The sequence below is a fragment of the Plectrocnemia conspersa genome, unplaced genomic scaffold (genome assembly GCF_051122295.1).
Source record: "Plectrocnemia conspersa isolate PC_06_02 unplaced genomic scaffold, ASM5112229v1 ptg000003l, whole genome shotgun sequence".
Lineage (NCBI taxonomy): Eukaryota > Metazoa > Arthropoda > Insecta > Trichoptera > Polycentropodidae > Plectrocnemia > Plectrocnemia conspersa.
The window spans coordinates 8363766-8387289 of NW_028277167.1; the positions used below are offsets into that span (position 1 = coordinate 8363766).

Consider the following 23524-nt stretch of genomic DNA (forward strand, 5'->3'; position numbering starts at 1 on the left):
ACGTCACGACTTTGCTACTTTTGCGCCGCCAGCATTTAATCAACAGCAGCGCCAAGGCCCCCATACCTCCCCCTGGTTATAGTTCGCAATTGTAAATTGCTAGGGCCGGAGCCGTATGGGGGCCAATATAGATTTGTTATGGCCAAAACTGGTCGGCGCAGAAATAGCGGGGTTGTGACGGCTCTCTCTCTCTTCCGGCAAGCTTGTAAGGGTTCGGACGCGTGCCGTCGCGCGTCCGCCCCATTCTTGTAATGTAAAACCGTAACCTCAAATAAATATACTACTGCAGCGGCTCAATCTGTGTCTCATTGCCACCCGCCATCATCACAGCCCCTAAAAATTTTTGTAATGTTTTTAATTGCATTTTTGATATAATATATCATACGTGTAAAAGTTTACGATCTCTTTTAAACTCTCCAAGCTATGTCGATACGCTGCAGTTTCCTGATAATAACCTTTATTGCAGCGCAGGTAGAAACAAAAAACACACAATCGTATTTTCGTGCGACGTATACGACTTTATTTTTGTGACTGGGCTCTAGCACGCGCCAATATATGTGTGTACAAATTGGAAGCTGTGACGTTCACTGGTGTATTGCAAATGAACATCTGAAACATGATTTTTACATTAGACATATTCAAATTGATTTTTCTCATAATAATATGAACACACATTGCTTTTTCTTTTTAAGTAAACAATTTAAATGAGCAATATACAAAATAATAGTTCCGTAGAACAAATTGTTTGTGCATTACTGTTGATCGTACCTATTAGTCAGAACTTGCAACGAATCCTTTTCCGAAAAAAAATCCAAACCTAAAATAAATGCACAAACAAATTGTTTTGTGAAACAAAATTATTATTTAAATGCACATATCTCTGAAAATAATTCCCTGTAAAATAGCACTCATTTGTAAATAAAATATTATTATTATTTTCCCAATTTTGGTGTGAGATTTTTATTTTATCGACTGGCAGCACTGTACGTCAAATTCTGGTGTCATATGCTAGTTTTTTTATTATTCACCAAATCTGTCATGTTCTAGTCAACGTTTTTTGTAAAAATACGCAATAAGAATTAGTAAAATTGAAAAATGGACGTTATAAATAAATTATATTCCTCCGTGACGAGCACAGTGTCACAACTTTCCGGCGTTCTTCCTGGAAATCCTGTAACAAGAGAATTTGAAGCTTCGCATCATATTGCTAGTGCTGGCCCTGGTATTTAAAATACATATTAATTAATTAGATTATTTATATACAAATTTAAATATAATAATTATTTTTTAGGTCTGCAGTGGAAAATTTATAAGGGTTTCAAGAAATCGACCAAACAAGAAGCTTCTATCTTTGTATTTGAGAAGCGTTCTTTAGACCGATGGAACAAAGGCGACAGAGACGTGATGTTGGACACTTTAAAAAGAGGCATAACACAGCTTACTAAGTTACGCCACCCGCAATTGTTGACTCTTCAACATCCGTTAGAAGAAAGTAGAGAGAGTTTAGCGTTTGCGACCGAACCTGTGTTTGCTAGCCTCGCTAACATATTAGGAAACACCGAGAACATGCCCCAACCTTTACCCGCTTATATGTCCAACTATAAATTATTTCAAGTCGAAATTAAATATGGTCTTTTGCAAGTAGCCGAAGGTCTTTCGTTTTTACATAGCGACGTTAAACTTTTACATAAAAATATCTGTCCAGAATCGATTGTAATCAATCAGCAGGGAGCTTGGAAGATTTTCGGATTTGATTTTTGCGTCTTAAACCAAGGCGGTCCAAACCCTGTTCCATTTTGGCCGTTTACAGAATATTGTCAAGCGATGCATCCGTTGACGCAACCTAATTTGGATTTTTTCGCTCCCGAATGTATTCTATCTGCTTCTCATTCGGCCGCTAGCGATTTCTACTCTCTCGGGATGTTAATTTATTGTTTACACTCAAACGGCGGAATTTCTTTGGCCAATTGTCAAGATAACTATACAAAATGTAAAAAGTTTGTCGGTGAACTGAAACACTTACCTTTATCTAGACTCAATTGCATAACTGACGGGCTAATCGAATATGTTAAACTAATGTTGAACCCGACGCCCGAATTAAGACCTGATCCACACCAGTTTATAAAAGTATGTCGTATAAATAATATTATAATTAATTTAACACAACTTATGCAACAAGTTAATTACTTTCAGATTCCGTATTTCGATGACGTCGGAGTGAAAACCCTAAATTATTTAGATTCAATGTTCCAATGGGACAACCTTCAAAAATCACAGTTCTACAAAGGCTTACCTCAAATTATACAAAAACTACCGCACAGAGTCTGTGTCTATCGAGTGCTACCGTCTTTGACAAAAGAGTTTGTCAACGCTCAAATGGTGCCGTTCGTTTTGCCGAACGTTCTTCTGATCGCCGAAAACTCAACAAAAGATGAATTCAAAAAGCACATATTACCTTCGTTGAAACCGATTATGACGCTTCAAGAACCTATCCAAATATTGCTCATCTTCATGCAAAAGATGGAGCTGTTACTAAAATTAACTCCGGCCGAAGAAATCAAATCGGACGTTTTGGGTATGCTGTACAGAGCACTAGAATCGGACGCTCAGCAAATTCAAGAGTTGTGCTTGTCCGTCATACCGACTTTTGCGTCCCTGATAGATTTTCCGGCCATGAAAAATGCACTACTACCAAGAATCAAGAAACTTTGCCTCACCACCAATTATTTATCCGTGAGAGTAAATTGCTTACTCTGTCTTGGAAAGCTGTTAGAACATTTGGATAAGTGGTTAGTCCTCGACGACGTATTACCGCTTCTTCCTAAGATTCCATCTAGAGAACCTGCAGTATTGATGGGAATATTAGGTAATATTTTACATAATAGTTTAATTATCATGTCTATACTCCAGTTGTTCTAAGAATGTATTATGGTAATCTCGCATGGTAATGCTTCTCATACTTGCGAGTGATCAATTTACTGTGATGATCATATTTTGATTTATACTACTGCTTAAAGGCTTAAGACCAGTTACATTAGAATATATTTATTCATTGTATATCTTCTATTGCAACATGTCCGCCGTTAGCCCAATAGGTTACAACCGAGTAAACACAATCAACAACTACTAAGTAAGTAAGAAAAAACCAGACTGAAATCAAAATAGATAATTGTTACCCATAATATTTTTATTGAGTCAATTAATTATTCAATTGAATGACAAATACATTTTGCATACTTTTTACAAATGATTTGGAACATTTTCATGTTAGAAAGAAAATCTAAACTCAAATAATCATCGACCCATATGCAAAATATTATGTTTTATTATTTTTTATATAAGATTACATATGTTTTTACTTCTGATATAGAAAAACATCAGTGGTTTACATCTCGTGAAAATTATCCAATAAACAAAGTACTTCTCTATACTTTGTTATTACAATAATCAGTCAAATTTGTCTTAAGATTTTCAATAATCAACAATACAAATCATTGAACTTCACTTCTTGTTTTGTCTGAAACTTTTGAGCAGTTATATATATGTATATGCGTATATATTTAGTATATACGTAGATATTTAGAATAAGTGCAATAATAGTTAATGAAATTATTGATTTTAGGCGTTTATAAACTAGCAATGACTCATAAAAAGCTGGGTATCACAAAAGACGTGATGGCGACGAAGATTTTGCCATTCTTGATGCCACTCTGCATTGAAAACGGTCTCACGTTGAATCAGTTCAATTCGCTGATTGCTCTCGTTAAAGAAATGGTCAATCATGTTGAAAGCGAACACAGGACAAAATTAGAGCAGTTAAATTCAATACAAAACGAATCAAAGTATTATTAATTTAAAAATATATTTAATACATTTTGCAAGAATATATAAATATATTTTTATTACAGATCATTTGACGCTAATCTAGCGGTCAATACAGGATCCTTAGCACCGATTCCTGCACCTATTAACCAATTGGATGATATATTTTCTGGTCTAAATCTGGACAATCCGAATAAAAATCAAGCGATAGATAATAAGCCCCAAATGAATACATTCAACGGTTCCAGCACAACTTCTTTATCAATTCAAGATAAGCAACGGTATTGATTATTTTTATTCAAGCGTATAATGACGAAATATTATATTCATTTTATTTTTCAGGATCGCTCAACAGCAAGAGAGTATGCAACGATTATCTCAACAAAAACCGGTTATTACAACATCTCAATCGATGTCCCAAATTTCTTCCCAGACTAAACCCATCGATTTAACCGACCGATTGATGCAGTCAAACATCACGCAGATGAGGACTCAACCGAAACCCTCGTATCAAAACAAGCAAGGTTATACGCAGCTCACGGGTTCAGCACATTCCAATGTGCCGTCAGCGGATGTCGGCTGGTCCAATTCTTCGGCCAATTCTAACTTTGCATGGAATTCAGGTCAAAAAACTTCATACAATAACTCGAATATGTTAAATTTCAATTCAACGCCGCAAGCCAAACAGCCGCTTTTGAATCAAAATTGGTCCGATTTCGATCTGCTGACGAATACTAGCAATCAGCCAAGCAAATCGAATATTCAACAACCTTTACTATCTTCAAATTCAAAGCCAAATAATCAAACCAACAGCGACATAATGGATCTGTTGGGTTAAATTTATGTTGTGGCATTTAGAAAATTGTGATTTTATACTTATTTTTATTTGCATGTCAATTTCCATAATAAAAGACATTTTACTTTTTATATTTATGTATTTCTTTTAAATGCTAATAATTGTATATACATTTTTTTTTTTGCTTATGAATTAATTTTATTTTGATTTACATTTTTGATAGTAATAAAGATCATAACGTAAAAATCATATCATAGTTAGTCTCATCTCATATATCATATTATTTGCTTTAAAAGCAAAAACATGGATTTTTTGTATATGAATGAATATTTATAGTAATTAAAACATCATGTGTGGTATGAAATTCCAAAACAAATTGTATTTATAATAGTCTTAATAAATTGATGTATATTTGGTGATATATATACAAACTATTTATAGTTATTTCATTTATTACAATACCTTTAAAATTATATATAAATATCCCCCCCCTGTGAACCTCTTTATTTTGAAACGACAATAAAATTCGAGATATACTATGTAATGATTTATATTTTTGACACAAATTACGTTTGTTTATTAGTTTTTTCTGTAAGTTCTAATTTTAAATAAATTTAATTGGATTTTAGCAATGTATTATAACTTTTCTATAAAAATACGATAGCGAAAAAGTTATTTTTTTATGATGAATTTTTACATACATTATCTATATAGAAACAAGACCTTATTGGAAATAACTAAATGCACTTATAATAAATCGAGTTATCTTATCTTTGTCACGTAAACTAACAGCACAGTGTCATTAAAAGGCAAAATCTCAATTAACAAGTAAAAAATTATTAAATTGCACATTCATTAACACTATATTTACGGCACCCGTCAAATTTATGCGTTTCTGATTTGATGTGTATCAGACAGTATTTTTTCTGGGTTTTTTTATGACTATATTTGAACAATGCAAATATGTTAACACTATTTTTATTTTTGAAGATCTGATCACTATATTCCTATCTTTAATGACACCCGTTAAATTTACGGGCTTTTACCCGTAAATCTAGTTTTAAAAACTGTGTTCAATCACTGGTAGATAAAATACAAAGTATTATGTTGGTTGCACAGATTGCATTGTTTGTACTTATTAAAGTTAATAAACATCTTATATATAAATTCAAATCAATCACTTACTAATCAAATTTCTCTTTTTGTGTGGAACTTGTGACTAAGTTTTCTATAAAAACAAATCTCAACAGCATTAAACATTAATCTTTTGGTTGCCGAGCCTTTTGGGATTATTTCCTAAATATTTTTAAATTTGATGAATAGAACATCAAGTCGTTAATGCAATTCTGGAAAGAGTATGACATTTATAAAGTTGTTAAAAATATTGATAATGCCGAAATGAAACTTTAATATCTATAATGAGTAACGTATGAAATAAGTTCACTTCAGATAGTATACAAACTGGAGAAGTTAAGAATGTTATTAGCGAACTAGTCAAAATTATAAAAGGACTGATTCTAAACCTGTAAACAGAAATGAGCTACAAAGTTCTCGTGAAACTTGCAGACCGGAGAAAAGAACTCTTTCAGAAGAATAGCAAAGTAATAAACAACCAAAGCTATTATTATCTAAGAAGTTGGATTAATTTACATCTTAACTGGAATGTGCAAAAGCTTCCAATATAATGCAAAGAGTCCTGCTCTAAAGTTTCAATTCAACTCTTCGGGAGTATATTAAATTTAAGTTTGTATAGTTCTATGCTCAGAACGTTTTGTGAAAATGGTTTTAAATAATAATATTGTATTATCAGTACATGTGAGTCAGTAAGACTTCTCTGTATGTCCAAATAATCCATGACTTTTTATAGAAATTGGGCGATTAATTTATCTTGGATAGATAATATAATCTAAGGTCTTTTTTGTCCTATTTTTGATTAAATATTTGCAAAATCACATTTCCATTTCAATGTGTAAAACTATCAAGTTTAATTTTTGTGATTCCAATTATACATAATTTGTTATCAATATAAATAATAAATATAAACCTATAACAAATAAAATACATAATTTAATGATTAATATAAGAACACAAATCATCATCTTATAAATTAATATGTAGTACCCAAAAATATTGAGATATTAAATAATAAAACAATATTTTTTAATGGACTAATATATTTTTCCGAGGTTTATTTGATATAAATTAACGTCATATACTACGTATTAAATTAAGCCGTTTTTCTTATCAATGACAACAAGATTGGTGAGACCATTTGCAAAATTCCTGCTATTTTAAAATAGGTCGCATAAGGAAAGTTTCCTATCAGAATAATTATCATAATTATTGTTGCTATGATGAAATTTGATGACATCGCTACCATGTTCGCTTCTATATCGACTTTCATATCACTATAGATCGGCTCTAGTAATATATATAGAGCTGTTATACCAAAACTCGCCAACATACCGCTGATCATCAGCAAGGGTCTAGTACTACATTCAGATAGAGCTGAAAAAATGAATTAATAGTTATTGTATAATAATAAATATAATATCACTAAATAAACGGTAATTACCAAATAATCCCGCAAACGAAAGTAAACTGAATAATGCTAGGAAAAACTTCTTATGAGCGTTCCTCGGTAAAAAGATGACGACTATATTTAAACACGTCGATCCAATGTAAATGATGATCACCATTCCTGCAACGGTCCACATTTCCATGTCCGGTACTTGCTGTGAAATATACGCAGGAAGTAAAAGACCAAAGAACATCATCGATAGTTTAACGTTTAGGTCTATATATGTATAAACGTAAAATTTAATGTCTTTTAAAGTCGAAAACAATAATATGACGCTCTTCTTTGTCTTCGAAGTTCGCCTCGCTGTGCCTGCGCTTATAGCTACCGGTTCAAAATTGAATATGTTACTTTGTACATTATTATTATTAGCTATAGTCGTTTCTCTGTATAGCGATTCTGGCGGTTCTAAGTCATCAATTCTTTCGAAATAGTTCTGAGATTCAATATAAAAAGGTCTATTATTATTTTCTAATCTCAATGTCGCAACCGGTTGAATGACTTGTTTCACTGTATTTCTTGTATGGAACGAATTTATTACATCTTCGTCTTGTTCGTCATCATGTATCGTAACAGTGGAAGTAGTTTCATTTAGGTTACTGTCTTGCGCATTAGGTTGTGAAATTTCATGTTGAGAAGAATATATCTCTTCGTCTTCATCTTCAGAAGCTTCTTTGAGTGCTTTATAGCTCTTTTGCATAGAAGCTACAAAATACGTCGGTCTTGTGAATGCAATTAAAACGATACAATTTTGTAGTATAACTCCTGAATATACTAATAAAGCAGTACGTACACCTTGCTGTGATAATAACCCACCCATCAATAAAGATACCAATATATTACCTAATAATATATATATTTTATAAATGGACTTCACAAAAATCAACTTGCTAGTGAAATATTGGCTAAGGAGCATTTCCGCTTGTTGATTTGCCAAAGATGAACCGATTCCTATAATATATAAAACAAAAGTTATATTTTATACAATAATGTTTATTCTGCTCAAAGATATGATTTACCAAAAATTTAATATAGCAGAATATATTTAATAAATACATACAAACCTGCTAGAAAACCAGCAAATAAATTAATAAGAGCTCCATCATCTTCTTCAATAACAATACTAGCCATCAATATTCCAGCAGCTATCAAAAATATCCCAGATATAGATACAATTCTTGGTCGGCTCGATACGTATATAACTGACCGACTCCAAGACGTGCACAAAACGGAAACAATCACCGTTAAAATAGGTACAACTACAAAATTATGCTTCCACAGTTTGAACACCTCATTCTCTTCGTATTCTTCTTGAAGGTTTGAAAACAAAATCATCATTCCAAAAGCTACCGTGATACTAGGCACGGTCAGCTGTAACACCATCGAGCAAAATAATATAATCCAGCCGTAGCCACCGTCTGGCGGAGTCGGACCCAATTCGGGCTGCGAAGCCACAACATTGTCGATATTTAAGTTATTCTGGTTGGAAATGTTTGAGTTTGGTTGATCCATCCTGATCGTTGCAAACGACTGTATCTACTGATTTTATTATCTTTTTGTTTAGATGTTTTTATCTTATCTAATGTATTTTATCATGCTTGTTAAATTTATTATGTGCTGTCTTTTGGGTGTGTTAGTGTGCATCATGAAGATAATGTGCGTTAAAAGTATTTCATTTCAAAAATGAAATAAACACATTATCTTAAAAAAATATAAGCAAAATGCTCGAAAACTTATTAATATAATATAATAATTTTACCAATCTAAATATATATTTAATTAGCTCATTTATTACGCAATTTCTGAATACTATTCGAAGAGATTGAATAAAATATTTTATAGCGGTTCAGAATGCACAAAATAATGCTATTTTTAAATCACCAAACTCTAAAAATATCGAAGAAATATTTTTTTTATTTATAATTTTCCGTGCTAACATGGTGGGCGTGCGCCTAATGCTTTACAATGGGATAAGTCAAGTAAAACGTCAGAATAAAATCACAAAATCTGAAAGTCAGTGTCATCTACTTATTAATTATAAATTATTATTATTGTTGTTGGGGCCTATTTACATTTAAATTTAGATTTTGTTATGGCCAAAACTTTACGGTATTTGGATAACACTGGCGTGACGGTTATTCTCTCGACTGGCAATATTCCGGGCATTCAGGCGCGTCGTCTCGCGTCCGCTTTGTCAACATCTAAACTTACTTAAATACTCCAATAAAATACTACTGCAGCGGCTCAATCTGTGTATAATTGCCACCCGTCGCTAAATTGTTTACAAGCAATAGATGTTTATCAATAGTGTATTTTTCATAAAATAAAATAAATACAGGATTTGCTATTTCGGCTTTTTAAAAATATTTCATGTAAATATAAGTTCTTGTTTTAACAGCGATCTTGGTGACAGTACTGTTCCGTGCCGACTTATTGTGGACACGGACATAGTACACAGCAACATCGTGTAAAAGCGATCGGTCACGTCAACCATGATAATCTCTCCGTTTACTTTAATAATTATAGTTTTTTGAGGGAGTAGTATTAAAGTAAACCGCGCATATGCTCTGGTTGTATATGCGTGTCTCCCTGCATCCAGTAGGGTAACTACTATGCCACTTTTTATTCAGGTGTATGGGGGCCAATTTAGACTTGTTATGGCCAAAACTGGTTGGCGCTGGAGTAGCATTGGCGTGACGGTTTTTCTCCCTCTCTACCGGCAAGCTTGCAAAGGTTCGGACGCGTGCCGCCGCGTGCGCGCCCTTTTTGTAATGTAAACAAGTATCATCAAATAAATATTACTGCAGCGGCTCAATCTGTGTCTAATTGCCACCCGTAACCATCACCGTCCCTAAAGCTTTATTCAGGTTTTTATGGGCAAAACTTGGCAGCACTCTGGTAGCACTGGAGTGGCGGATTCTCTCGACTGGCAACCTTCAGCGTTCGTGCGCGGTTGCAGGCCCGCACCCCGTTAAACTTAAAGCACCACGTAAACAAAATCATAAATCAGCAAAAAACATACTACTGCAGCGGCTTAATCTGTCCCCTCCCGTAGCCAAAGTATATATTAATAACCCATGACATTCAATTCATATGAAACGGAAAATTTAAATACAGGCCTGCGTCAAAACTTAATTATACATCTGAAACGCTCTCTCTTTATATTTTTTTTAATGATTATGCATATCCAGAAATTCAAAACGCTTTACTGCTTGAATCGTTTTATGACATTCGTTGTTAAAACCCGGTACTTTATTCCGCGCTTTAAATAAATACGCATGTAATATATCTACATATTAAACAACGTGGAATTTTCGAAACATTCTTACAAAAAGTATTATTTATGTGGGGGACAAACACCGTAAACACACAGGGAGGATATTTGGGAAGCAGGTGGGGGCATTTCCCCTCTTTTTAATCCGGCCAGAAAAATGCATGTCATTTAATGAAAATTTAATTAGAAAAGCTGAAGTAAAGTTCCTATTGGCACACTTAAACAGAGAATTTTTTTAAGGGCTTTAACATAAATATGCCTCGTTTTTTTTAAATATAGAAAGAATGATTTTAAATGACCTTTTCCATATTTCTGTTTATAAGAAATATTAATTTATTTTCCTGTCGAAATCTGAGGCACGCGGACCGTAAAAAGCTACCCCATCCCTTAATATTTTTTGTCATTAAAATTAAATTAATAAACATACAGATTTTAAATGTTTTTCCTCGCCTCATGTTTGAAAATTCTGGAATCATGTCTTGCAGCTACTTTTTTGTTTTTATTTATGATCAATTGCTTATATACAAGTTCACTAAGTCTACAAAAAAAAAATAGATTGATTGATTGAATTTATTTTAAAATCCTGAATTAATTTAATTTGATAAATGTACGTTCTACATTAGCGATAGTAACTGGCAAAGTAAAAAATAAAAAAGGCTGTATATAAAGAATTTGTTGCGTGTAAGGATCCTGAGTGAATTGCTTCAATGCGGCCGATCACCCATTGCAACGGTGGTAAGTTGTTCTCCTTGACAACCACCATTTTGCCGATAGCAGGTTTGCTATTGGCAAAATATCTTGCGTCTAGGGATACGCGTGCTGGTTAGTTTTTGGGTCTGAATCTAAAAACACGTACTTGTGTATAAGATTTTATTAAGCTCGGCGTGGTCCGACGATTCCGTAACGATTGGCTGTCAAAACGGGGACATTTTCGAACGCTGTAAGATGGTGTTCACAAACGCATACAACAGGCGAAACGGTCGTCAACATAATTCGCTAACCATACGATTATATTTTGAAATCAATAAGTCCGTGAACCATTTTATGGACATCTTTGAATTACAACAATTTCATAATAGTTACATTAATTATTTGAAATATTAATTGGTCCATAAACACTTTAATTATAATATTTGTGAATATTTGCCTTTTAGCTTTAAGTGCTGATTTAAAATGTATGCATCTGACATTTTAACAATTTTATTAGGTTAAAAAACATTTATGACAGAAAATTCTGATTCTGACATTAGGTAACAGGAAATTGACAAAAAGGGATTAATATTTTTTAGTTATAATAGTATTTTAATAATTAAATATCTTACATTTCAAATGTTGTCAACATAAAAAACGTGTTCGCCGAAGAATGTTCCAAACCGCAACAACTGTCAAGCGAATCTGACGTTTGTCGCAACGTCGTTTGTTTACCTGGTCGTGTAATGTGAATCCAATCTAAAATGGGTGTTAAAATGAAATTGGGTTTCATTTTATTGCTGTTTGTTGTCAAAATCGAATGTATACAAACCACGCTAGCCCCGGACGCGCCTCCAGCCGAAGAGTACGACCCTCAAGGGCCCCTAGTCAGATGCAACTTCCTCCCCATGGAGTTCATCCATTGCGATGAGCCGGTGGACCACAAAGGAAACAAAACGGCCAAAGAAGAAGCTGGCCATGGTTGTGTGCAATTCGGAAACGTGCGGTACGAAGACGTCGAGAAGACCAAAGTGCAATGTACCGTTTTACAGGACATTGAGTGTTTCGGACAGAGAACATTTTTAAGGGACGGATTTCCATGCATAAAATATTCGTCGCATTATTTCACAACGACATTGATATATTCAATCCTCCTGGGATTCTTAGGCATGGATAGGTTCTGCTTGGGACAGACCGGGACAGCAGTCGGTAAATTGTTAACATTGGGCGGACTGGGAGTTTGGTGGGCGTTGGATATTGTGCTTCTGATCACAAACAAGCTATACCCGGAAGACGATAGTAATTGGAATCCATATGTTTAAATGTGTTGAATAAAAAATAAATGTAATCTGTAATTATATATTTTTTATATATAAAATCCTTTTCCTTTCTTTTAAACATACTCTCTTCTTAACTATTATAAATACAAATATAACATATCGACATATATTACATTATATACGTATGTTATATATATATATATACATAAAACAAATATTTTTCGCGATTGTTTTTTATAAGACTTCTACAGAACAAGCTCTCTTATAATCACAACATTAAAAACATTCGTTTGAAGTTTATTTCTCTACGATAATTTTCAGCTGCTTTTTTCTGTTACATTATAATAATCATAATCTTACATAATAGGAAATATAAAAGTAATCATACAAAGGAAAACAAAGTATAAATTAAATATGAAGTTTTAAAAAATAAGCATTGCTCAACTCATGCCGCAATTTTATCGAGTAATTCTTTTAACACCACAGGCCACTGAAAACGTAAATTGTAATTTCAAACTGAAACATCTGTGAAAAATGCACTAATATGTAATATAAGCTATAACTTTTTTTTATTTTTTACTATATATGTAAAATAGGTCAATTATTAAGGATTTATAAAAAAATAATTTAAGAAACATAATCAATTATGTTATTACAGTTTTATGAGCAAGACATAAAACTTTAATGACTAGCGTTAGAAAAAATTGTATAGATGCTGGCTTTGGCCAGATTTGGTAATGTTAATCATAGATAGGAAACATTTCTATATCAAACAATTGGTCATGCGGAGGATTATTGTCCTCCACCTAATAGAAAACATTTGCTATATTTTTCCAAAAGCAAAAGTAAGGGTGAAAGGGTTGTCTGCGCATCATACGATTCAACTGAACTACACCCGGAGAACAATAGCCCTCCATGCAACTATTTTTGTCACATTTTATTGTGTTAAAATAAACGAATGATTGTTCTGACAGCAAATGAAAAGTTATTTTATTTTTTCAATGCTCTTTTTTACTAAAAAATATATATTTTGCCAAATGTCCATTAAGTGATGCATAAGTAGGTAGTTCCTAACTATATTTAAAAATGACACATAAATGCATCGCAGCCTGTAATGTGTTAATATAAGGTAAAGCAAAAAGAAATGTCATTTTTTGTGTTGGTTTGAAGTCAGTTTCATTTCGGCTACGGTCAGGTAAGTACGTCAGCATTATTATTTTGACTGTTCCTACTCTGTTTTCACTTCATTTGTTTTTATTTTCACCCACACTAAAAATGTCGAGGCCATAAATCAAGGAGAAACAGTTGCTTTTATTTGACAAGGGATTAAAACCCAAAGAAGCAACTGAGAGCATTTGTGAAACTTATGGAGTATTTTGCAGATTTGGAAATATTAACGTAATGCAAAAATTGTGTTATAAACTGAAATTAGGAAGACCACAAAAAATCGATGATGACCTATTCAACTCACTGGTAGAATTAGATAAGCGCAAAACCATTAAGGAATTATCAGAAGAGATCGGCTGTCGCTAGTTGACGGTAAAAGATCATTTGAGAAGGCTCAGCAAAAAACAGGGGTTGCAGTCTACTGCCGTCGGTGTTGGATCAATGTATGATAATTTGTTCTTCACCAACAGGCAGGTATGAAAGCGATCCATTTTTGAGACTAAAAATGGATCTTTTATAGCAATATACATATAAAACAATGCCTAAACGTCAGTTTCAACACCTCGACAATCTTCGACTTTAAAATAGGTTATTTTATATTTCTGGTGTTATTCATTATGAATTATTAAAACCTGGTCAGACTATTACAGCCGAACTCTATTATTCTCAATTGAAGATTAGACGTAATTATTAAAAAAACAACCAGTTTTAGTTAATAATTAACGGCGCATCTTACAATACGAGAATGCAAGACCGTGGGCAGCGAAAAATACACAAAATAAAATAAAGGAACTGGATCTGGAACATCTGACATAGCACTCTCAGATTATCATTTATTCCGGTCTATGGAACATTCGCTTCGAAAAGAAAATTTCATTTTAAGATGCCCGAAAACATCTAGATTCATTTTTTAAATGAAAACCGCAAGAATTTTATGGAAGAAAGATCGAAAAATTACCCAAATTGTATCAATATATCATAAACAACAATTAAAATTATCTTTCAGAAATAAAATTGTACATTTTTTTCTCACTATAAAAAAACGACATTTCTTTTTGCATTACCTAATATTTAAATTGGCGAAGTTTTGTCAATTAAAATTAAAATATGTATGTAAATTGTTTCGTAAAATATCTTTAAAGGTTAATAAACATTAAAAAAAAATTGCCGACAGAAATATTGCACAGTTAAAAACATATTAATATAATTATGTAGTATTTTTACAATTGACTATTGGAATGTTTTGACAAATTGTATCAAATTAATACAATAAATAATGATTTACTACTTAACATTAACTTTTATAAGAGCCACCATCCATTCCAAAAAAATAAGACTAAAAAATTAAAAAAACAATTTAGTTCATAAATATATGCACACAAAACCCATTCAACTATAGTAAATCCTAGTGTAGTAAACTAAAAGTATTTAAAATTATTAAATACAATAAGTATGAAATAATTTTTAAACCCTTGTTTATGATCACCACGATTCTATTAATTTGTATATTATACTCAGACGAAAAAATACTTTTTTATGGATACACAGTTAACAACAAATTATACAATATATTATAAATAACAACAACCAAATATTCGTGTAGTCAAGTTGAAGTAGTATTAAATTGTACGAGTCTAAAGCATTAATTTATTGTAAGTTGCCAAATGAACTATTGATCAAATCTTTGGAATTATTTTAAAAAGCAGCACAAGCCTCTTGATATCTTTGGTAAATATAAATGTATAAGCAAGCGAAATTCAACGAACATAAATTATTGAAATTTAGATTCTTTTCTTACAAAATTTACATTATCTTAATATTTATTTACATTCATACATATATAATATTCTCTTTAGATCACAGATAATACTCCATAGATTTAATACATATTGATTACTTATATAATACTGTATCAATTCTTCATTCATGTGGACGGAGAAAAATTTGTTTAAACTACACAGACCCGCGGCGGTTTTACTTTTTAATAAGTTTACATTGTTTATATATAGTGATGTAACAAATTCGACACCTCTTTACACTTTGTATGCGATGTAAAAAATATGTTTATTTGAGGGCGATTTTCTCATGAATTTTTAAAAGGTTAAAATTCGCAAGCCTGCGTTATTTCATAAATAGAATAATAACGGTTTTATATAAGTTAAAACAAATGTTTGTTTAAATATACAAAGTAACAGATCACTATTACAGACGAAAAGTGTACTAGCCTCTTCTTAAAGGAAGATTAGGTAATAAATCGGATATCTACATATTTATACTGAAACCGTCAACCGTCAAGTTGTGACGCTTTCTTTAAATAAAAAAGAAGTTATTGAGAAATGATAACGTAGATGTTATTAAAAAGCTATTAGAAATTAGTTTATAGTCCACAAAAGTGTTGATTTGCCTTTTTTACTTTACAGACTGGATGCCAATTCAAACTACAGTTAAAAACTGATATTCGTAAAGTCTTCATCGAAGTTAGTCGATGAAAGATGTATATCAAAATCGCCGCACTTCATCTCCTTTGGCTGTTCTATGAGGATTTTTGATTTGTTTGCCTGAAATGTTTAACATTTTTATTAAAAATAGATTTAACAAACATGGAGATAATCAGAATTTGTTTGTAGCTCACCAAGAACAAGGATGTTAAGAAATATCTAGATATTTCTTCTTGGGGTTTTGTGGCAACCACGCGCCCAAAATTTATTAATGAATTTTTATTCCCGTCGAAAGAATCGAAAATTTCTTTGCTGTACAGTTGTAGATCGAACTTGTCGCGACTTTCAGTCCTCCTTAATTTTTCTTGTAGTGATAAATGCCACGCTTCCACCCGCTTTGCTATGTCGCTCGACGGTGATGCCTAAAAAACGTAAAAATTTTGTTATTACACAATTTTATGCTGCAAAGATAAAATAATTTTATTTATATATAAATATACAAGCTGAATTCAAACTGCAGTTTTAATTTTTTAATATTTTAGTTTTTTTTTTAATTTTCAGCAAAATAAAATATAAAAATAATTTTCGATACTGTTGCTTAAACAAAATATTAATAATATTATTTATTAACATATGTATATCATAACATTATATGCAGCATATTTCTCTAAAATATCATAGTTTAATGCCGACTTGCTTCGTATTGGCACAGGCTATATCTTTTGTTCAGATATTTTTGAAAAGTGCTCTCTGATCAAAATCAGCAAATGCACTTATATCATGCTGACAAAGAAAAATATGGAGATTTTTTTATTAAAATCCATGACCTAATTAGTATTTTTGTAAGAGCAAAAGTATTACAAAACTATGTTTTGTAATAAAATATCAATGGCAAAATCGATTTAAAATTAAATTAATTATTACTTAAAATTGAATAATTTAAAATATTTACAGTATTTGCTTCTTCTTCTCTCTTTCGTCTTAGTGCTATATTCGCTTCCAGTACATTATCTTGGCTATTACCGAGATAGCAATTATCTGGTACGTCGTCGACGTTTGTATATACAGAATGAGAGTCAACTTCGTCGTCCACATTCCCGAGTTCTATCCTCGTACAAGATTGTTCTAAAAGTTCCAAGCTCTTCGAAGTCGTATCATCGTCATCGCTGAAGCCTTTAAATATAAATATAATTAGGTCAGCGCATAATTCTAACAAACTTTGTACAAGTGTTTCGCGTACGTTAACCGCTTTCATACACTCATAAAAAATAGCACACAAACTTGAACAAACAATTTGTAAGAATTATATAATAAAGCAAACAGCGCACCGTATATTTCGGAATCTGATTGCCAATCAGATAAGCGAATTTTCTTCAGAATGTCCCGACGAGACCAAATCATCGGAGCCGCTTTCTTCAACTTGAAAGATAATTGATTGACGCTAAAATTTTTGTTGATGTCAGTACACGAGTCGACTTCGGCGATGAATCGCTTCAGGCGCCTTCGTTCGCCTTTCCTAATTTGTATCAATCTTTGCAGAATGGAGCTGGATAGTGAAAATTCAGTCAGCGGAATCAAGAACTCCTCCTTTAACGTTCCAGTAAGCGACGATTTCATATCGTACTTTGTCTGCATTTTCGCTAACGGCGATTCCAATAAGACTTTTCGTTTTTTTACGACTTTGTTATCAATAACAGCAGTAGCTAAAGGCATACAAACGGTTAAATCGGGTTCGTCTTCCGGTCTAGGACTTGAAATAATATCTAATGCGAAATCAGCGTAAGAATCAGAATTGTGGCCGGAATCCGACGGAGAGACCATTGACGTGTGTATTGTATCGTTAATAATGGACACGGGCGCTCTTTCCAATCTACAGAAATCGACGTTATCGCATAAAGCATAGTTCTCGTCTACGTTCCAATTGACACGAAAGTCGCGCATGAGGCCGAAGGGTTCATTCGAGTAATCCGTCAATTGTACGTCATCATCGGAAATGGTACGCGCTTCAAACTGCATGAATGTCTTAGGTAAGAAAGCGAGCGGTTTATTTACAGCGTTTTCCTTCATGTTGATGTCTCGCGATTCCACTATATTGATAGGTTTAAAATCAGACAGTTCGACAGGTCTTCTCTGCTTTCTTGGAGTTTTTTCCACGGTTTTTGGTAAATTTGCTGTTTCACTAAAATATAACAATAGATGAGTGAAACATATAAAAAAAACTAAAGTTATATCTTCATCGACTGAGATGGAAGTGTAACATTAATGTTAACGTGCTGTACCTATTGGCAGGAATTTCATTATTTCTGGTGACGGCGTTAGTGACCATGCGATATAAAAAATCAACTTTCCGACAATATATCGCAGCCGAATGTTGAAGAATAACAGTGACTTCAGGAAAATTGATATATTGGTTTCTTTCATATGCATTTTCATCGAGTTGTCGGACACCCGCTTCTGTTAAATACTCTTCTAGCAACTGAAACCAAATAAATACGTTTTCATCTATAAATGTTAATTTTAAATTTAGTAAGCAAATATTTTAATTGTCATAAACAATTAGTTAAGCTCTCTTATCAATCTATTTTATTTTTAAGGAAAGTGAAATTAATTTGTTTATGCAATAAGGATACAATGGACATAAACAACAAACGTATAGTATAAAGCAGGCCTCGGCAACCTTTTTTGGCTGCGGGTCAAAATAATTAAAATGTGACTTTAAAAAAAAATATTCGGGTTAGTGAATATTTTTGGTCTTAACAAACATATATGTGGTCTAGTCGTGACATCGTAACACGTTAAAAAAAATTATATTTGCAGAACTGAAATGGGTCACTTAAAATCACCAAACGGGTCACTTGGTGACCCACGGGTCATAGGTTGCCGAGCCCTGGTATAAAGACTACTTTTTGATTTGACGTCGGCAATGCGCTTACTATTAATGTTAAGATGATTTCCAATTTTTTGTGACCTTAATTGGATAACTTGAATCTAAAAAACTCGTCCGGCAAAGGCTGCAAGAATTGGGTATATTTCTGTACATAAAATTGAATTGGCGTGTAAATATTATTTTATAAAATAATATCAGAAATAATAAGTTGATATATCCTCAGTAAATATAAATTTAAATAAAGATTTTGACTAATCATGTAATAACCCCTCCCTGTGTTATCTTGTCAATAATATACTACAGAAATTAGTATCTTTAATTTAATTTTTTTATAAATAAAAACTGCATCTGTTTCTTAGTCGTTAACCGCCCGATGAAATTTTAACCAACTGGAGCTGTTGTAAATTATATATTATACTAAATGTATGTTTATTAATTTTAAGATATGTTAGATAAAAATATAAAAATAGTTGATATTATAAAATATTTAGGAGTAATTTCAGATAAATTTCTTTTAAGGAACATTGTAATTACATAATCATAAAATTAGTAGAAAAATAGGTATATTATCTAGGATGAGAAATATGTAAAGTATAAATACAAAAAAATAATCTACAATATTATTATATTGCCCCACTTTGTTATTGTGCAACAGTTATTATATATGCTTAATAAATTAGATAAGATGTTGTTGCAAAAATTACAAAATAGGGCAATGAGAGTAGTTTTAAATAAAAATAGATTTACTAGTTGTAGAAGTATTATTGAAAAATTGGAATGTTTGGATATTCAAGAAATATTAAAGATTAATATTTTAGTATTTATATACTAGTTATAAAATAATATGTTAATCGAGTATTTAATAAGAAATAGAGATAATTTAAAAATAGATAAATGTAAAGTTGCGTTTACAGTGTGTGCAACTATTTCGCGAGTTAAAACTCGCATAGTGTATACGTGGCCTCCACCCTGAAACTTAATGCGCAAGTCAATTTTGTGGCGAGCCACCTTCCAGTCGGTTTTTAGGCGTACATCAAGGAGGCTCGCCGCCCCTGTTGCGTGTAGTGTGAATGTGTCAATACTTTTTGTACGCGAGGAAATGAATCAGGAATGTTCATATATAATCCGCCTCATCGAATCGTATACAAATTTTTATGGAATCCCAATTCTGATGGGATCATACAGACTCTACCAGCGTTGACTTCGTTTCGTTTTCTTTTCTTTTTGTTCAAATACAGCATTCTCGACAGACTCGCTCAAACTGACGGCTCACCTTCTTTCGTGCAGCGTTTCGCTCAGTGTAAATCGGAAGAGCGAGTGGGCACTCGGGTGAGTTATTCTGCGTAATAGTTGCGCTCAGTGTAAACGCAACTTAAGAAAACGAGTACGGCCAAGGGAATATTGTGTGAATTTGTTTATGTTATATTTTATGCGTTTGTTTTGATTATTTGTTTAGTATATAAACAATTAGCTATATTACTAAATATTATTATAAATCATATACTTAGCCCTTTGAACGCTGACGATACCTACAGAATTCATCAAAAAATCGCTAGTATGCATCGAGCACCTAAATTTGTCATGAACCTTTGAACCTTGTAATATGTTTGTTTTTGTAAAATTTAAGGTTGAAAAACACTTTAAATTATTGAAATAACTTACAGCAAATTTCGAAATAGCGTGAAAAAATATCAGCCACGGTGAAAGAGTTAATTATTGCTTTGAATTTTTGAATAAAAATTGCCGATTAAATTATAGACCCATTCTGTGCTGAAGAGTCAGGATTACTATTACATACAAGAGGAATAAATTGAAATAAAAAACTAGTAGTTTATATGCTGCATTAAAAATATTTTTAATTGCATTTCTGTCACAAGTATATTAACTAGAATGGGGAACCAATTGCAAATAATTGACTATTGAGATTTGTAGTCACAATACGTTAACTATTATTTGTAATTTTACTGAATTGAAAAATACATTACATCGACTAGTGCGAAATTTTAAAACCAACGTTATCAAATGAAATACATACAAAGCATCTCCTAATAATTTCTATAGATATGTGCAATTTGCGTATCACTCACAGAAGACAAGTCCATGTCCGGCCAAGGCTCTTTAATCCCATCGGTAAATAATTTTAGGATTTCGCTCGTCCGTTCCGGTGGCATAATAAACTCGTTTTAATCAAAATATGGAAATCTGAAATATAAAATGTGTGAATTTAAGTCTAATTGTACAATGTATATACATCGTGGCATTTAAATTGGAGCATAGTAGACGATATGTCGTCGTTTAATCGCATGTTACGCAACGGTCGAAGCATTTCAGCGCTTTTTTAATGAAGAGAAAGTGTTGTTTACATCTCGATGATGGTAAACAATGGGATTGACCGGCGGGAATCGGTTTAATTGTGCATATGAACGGTTAAATAACAAGTTCGGTTCTTTGCAACGATACAATGTAAGGTACGAGAAGCGGGGAAGCTCTCGGTAAATCGCTACCGATGATTTTGTGACACACTTTATGGCGGGAAGAGGATAAAAACATGAGCAAAGTGGGCTAGGAGGGCAGATTCTACGATGAGAGGGAGGGATATACGACAGAGAACTCACTTTACATATAAGGCTCGCGTTCCAGAGCGGCTGAGCCTCTATTCGCTTTCAAATACATTTTCGAGCACTGCTCGACATTTACGGCAACGCCGCCATCCGTACGACGCTGCCATGTGGCAACACTGAATAATATTTTCGTAGCCTTGTGACAAATAAATATTTTTTTCTTTATAATGTATAATTTTATATATTTTTTAATTAGCGTTTAAAATTTTTTTGCGCAATAATCAAGTTGTTTTTACTAAAGATGAATGATTTTGATAATATAGGTAAAAACAGCGGAAGACAAGAATAAAAAATGCAATTTACTTTTAAAATAAAGATTATTTCATATAGTAGAGCTGAAATAATTTGTTAAAATATATTGAAGCATACAGATCGTCTGTAGTCGCTTCAATAGTACAATAGATATTCAGATGCGTCGGTAGAACCTTCTAAAAACATCGGTATTTGTTCTCTATCGCGTTTCCTGGAGAAAATGCTCAACAAAATGTGAGACTTAACTCTGTGCTGAATAAGTTAATGTAAGGAAGTAGTAGTTCGAGTGCCAAGGCGTAGTGGAGTCGTGTGTGTCTAGTTTCTAAGTCCAAGTTGGTAAGTTTCGAGAGACTGTGCCGTGCGCTCTGCTCTCAGTCAATGTTCGGATTGTCGGTGTTATCAGTCGGTCTATGTCAGCTGATGGTTGTCAGCTGTGTTGTTACTTAGCTGGTTTACGGCGGTTCGAACTTCAGGATGTCCCTCGGGTGTAGATTTCCCTATGGGTCGTCGGTGCTGTGTATCTAGTTTGGTTTTGTTCTACATTATATACACCGTCGTGCGAGTAAGTCAAATCCCCACTTTGTACGTTGTACGTGTAGGGGATTGTAAGAATACGAGCGAATTTCTTGACAGCTCGTGGTCCGTGGGACTTCAGATGTGCATGTGCTATCTCTTGATTTGTGTTGTTATGTTAAAAATGATACAACTTCGGTGTCCAAGCTTTTAAAAAAAAACACAAATGTAAAGATATAGTGTAGGAGCCTAGATTTGTTATGGGTAAAACTGGTCGGCACTTGAGTAGCACTGGCGTGACGGTTATTCTCTATACTGGCAATCATCCGGGCGTTCAGACGCGTCGTCTCGCGTCCGCTTTTTTAACCATACAAACAATACCGTTAATATTCAATAAAACATAACCACCCGTCACTAAAACCGTCCCTAAATTGGTAACCTGCTACGTGATCCTGAGCACGCACATGAAGTCAGATTCAAAATAGCTGATACAGACGCCGCTGCAGTACAAAAAAGCTGAGCCACTGCAGAGCCGCTTGCTGCCATCCCACCGGAGCTTCCCTCGATCCCGACTCGAGCTGGTGGACTACCAAGACGATGGGTCTGCGCCCCCGACCAGGTGCCTCCATCGTTAGCAACCGCCACGCATCTCTAGCGAGAAGCCACAAAAGTGCTGCCGTAGACCACGCATGAGCCGTCAGGCACCCGTACGGCTACGCCCCCGCGACTCCGAGCTCCAACCGCATGTCCAGAGCCCGTCGCACGCGCGCCCTGTGTAGCTGCATCGACGCACCACAGGGCCCCGAAAGGTGCTCTCGAACAAGCTCGTTCTTCTCGCGCCCTGGAACCCTACGCGCCACCCGGGTCCCCTACGCGCCACTCGGGTCTACGCGTGTTTCACTCGGCTTGGAGCGAAGCACGCCACGCGTCACTGGAGGCCGCGTCCTCGCGCCTCATAGAGCCCTACACGCGCTCACAGAAGCGGCGCCCCTGAAGCTCTACAAGCAGAGCTGGCGCCGCCGCACCACGTCACGACTTTGTTACTTTTGTGCCGCCAGCATTTAATTATTAGCAGTGCCAAGGCTCCCATTCTCTCGCCCTAGTTGAATATCGCGATTGTAAATTGCTAGGGCAGGAGCCGTGTGGGAGCTTAGATTTGTTATGGCCAAAACTGGTCTTTACCTTATTGACATACGCAAAAAGGTG

The 23524-nt window shown here is 33.7% G+C and overlaps 4 protein-coding genes across 4 annotated transcripts; 2 read left to right on the forward strand and 2 right to left on the reverse strand.

The window, feature by feature from the left end:
* The first annotated feature begins 980 nt into the window (after positions 1–980).
* LOC148236519 (SCY1-like protein 2) lies at positions 981–5052 on the forward strand. The gene is made up of 6 exons (XM_088182509.1): positions 981–1222; positions 1292–2127; positions 2194–2866; positions 3623–3842; positions 3909–4103; positions 4165–5052. Exons 1-6 carry the CDS (start codon positions 1096–1098, stop codon positions 4658–4660), a joined length of 2547 nt encoding a protein of 848 aa, XP_088038635.1. The 5' UTR covers positions 981–1095; the 3' UTR covers positions 4661–5052.
* Positions 4189–8808, reverse strand: LOC148236520 (uncharacterized). The gene is made up of 3 exons (XM_088182510.1): positions 8261–8808; positions 7194–8147; positions 4189–7126 (listed from the first exon to the last, which is right to left on the reverse strand). The coding sequence occupies exons 1-3, from the start codon at positions 8706–8708 to the stop codon at positions 6846–6848; spliced, it is 1683 nt and encodes a 560-aa protein (XP_088038636.1). The 5' UTR covers positions 8709–8808; the 3' UTR covers positions 4189–6845.
* A 3029-nt stretch (positions 8809–11837) lies between these two features.
* On the forward strand, positions 11838–12518 carry amrt (TM2 domain-containing protein 2 amaretto). The gene has a single exon (XM_088182709.1). It carries the CDS (start codon positions 11925–11927, stop codon positions 12480–12482), a length of 558 nt encoding a protein of 185 aa, XP_088038835.1. The 5' UTR covers positions 11838–11924; the 3' UTR covers positions 12483–12518.
* Positions 12519–13296: 778 nt separating this feature from the next.
* Positions 13297–21671, reverse strand: LOC148236522 (uncharacterized). The gene is made up of 7 exons (XM_088182707.1): positions 21548–21671; positions 21020–21134; positions 18325–18521; positions 17374–18224; positions 16998–17218; positions 16240–16467; positions 13297–16165 (listed from the first exon to the last, which is right to left on the reverse strand). The coding sequence occupies exons 2-7, from the start codon at positions 21101–21103 to the stop codon at positions 16052–16054; spliced, it is 1695 nt and encodes a 564-aa protein (XP_088038833.1). The 5' UTR covers positions 21104–21134; positions 21548–21671; the 3' UTR covers positions 13297–16051.
* Between the last annotated feature and the right edge of the window lie 1853 nt (positions 21672–23524).

Bases quoted from the DNA above. Each gene is read 5' to 3' on its own strand.
- LOC148236519 (XM_088182509.1), top strand. From the start codon at position 1,096: ATGGACGTTATAAATAAATTATATTCCTCCGTGACGAGCACAGTGTCA. The intron at 2,867-3,622 runs GTAATATTTTAC...TATTGATTTTAG, and splicing joins AGTATTGATGGGAATATTAG to GCGTTTATAAACTAGCAATG. The intron at 3,843-3,908 runs GTATTATTAATT...TTTTTATTACAG, and splicing joins TCAATACAAAACGAATCAAA to ATCATTTGACGCTAATCTAG.
- LOC148236520 (XM_088182510.1), bottom strand. From the start codon at position 8,708: ATGGATCAACCAAACTCAAACATTTCCAACCAGAATAACTTAAATATC. The intron at 8,148-8,260 runs GTTTGTATGTAT...TATATATTATAG, and splicing joins ATTTGCTGGTTTTCTAGCAG to GAATCGGTTCATCTTTGGCA. The intron at 7,127-7,193 runs GTAATTACCGTT...TCATTTTTTCAG, and splicing joins TTCGTTTGCGGGATTATTTG to CTCTATCTGAATGTAGTACT.
- amrt (XM_088182709.1), top strand. From the start codon at position 11,925: ATGGGTGTTAAAATGAAATTGGGTTTCATTTTATTGCTGTTTGTTGTC.
- LOC148236522 (XM_088182707.1), bottom strand. From the start codon at position 21,103: ATGCCACCGGAACGGACGAGCGAAATCCTAAAATTATTTACCGATGGG. The intron at 18,225-18,324 runs GTACAGCACGTT...GTTATATTTTAG, and splicing joins AATGAAATTCCTGCCAATAG to TGAAACAGCAAATTTACCAA. The intron at 16,166-16,239 runs GTGAGCTACAAA...TAAACATTTCAG, and splicing joins TCTTAACATCCTTGTTCTTG to GCAAACAAATCAAAAATCCT.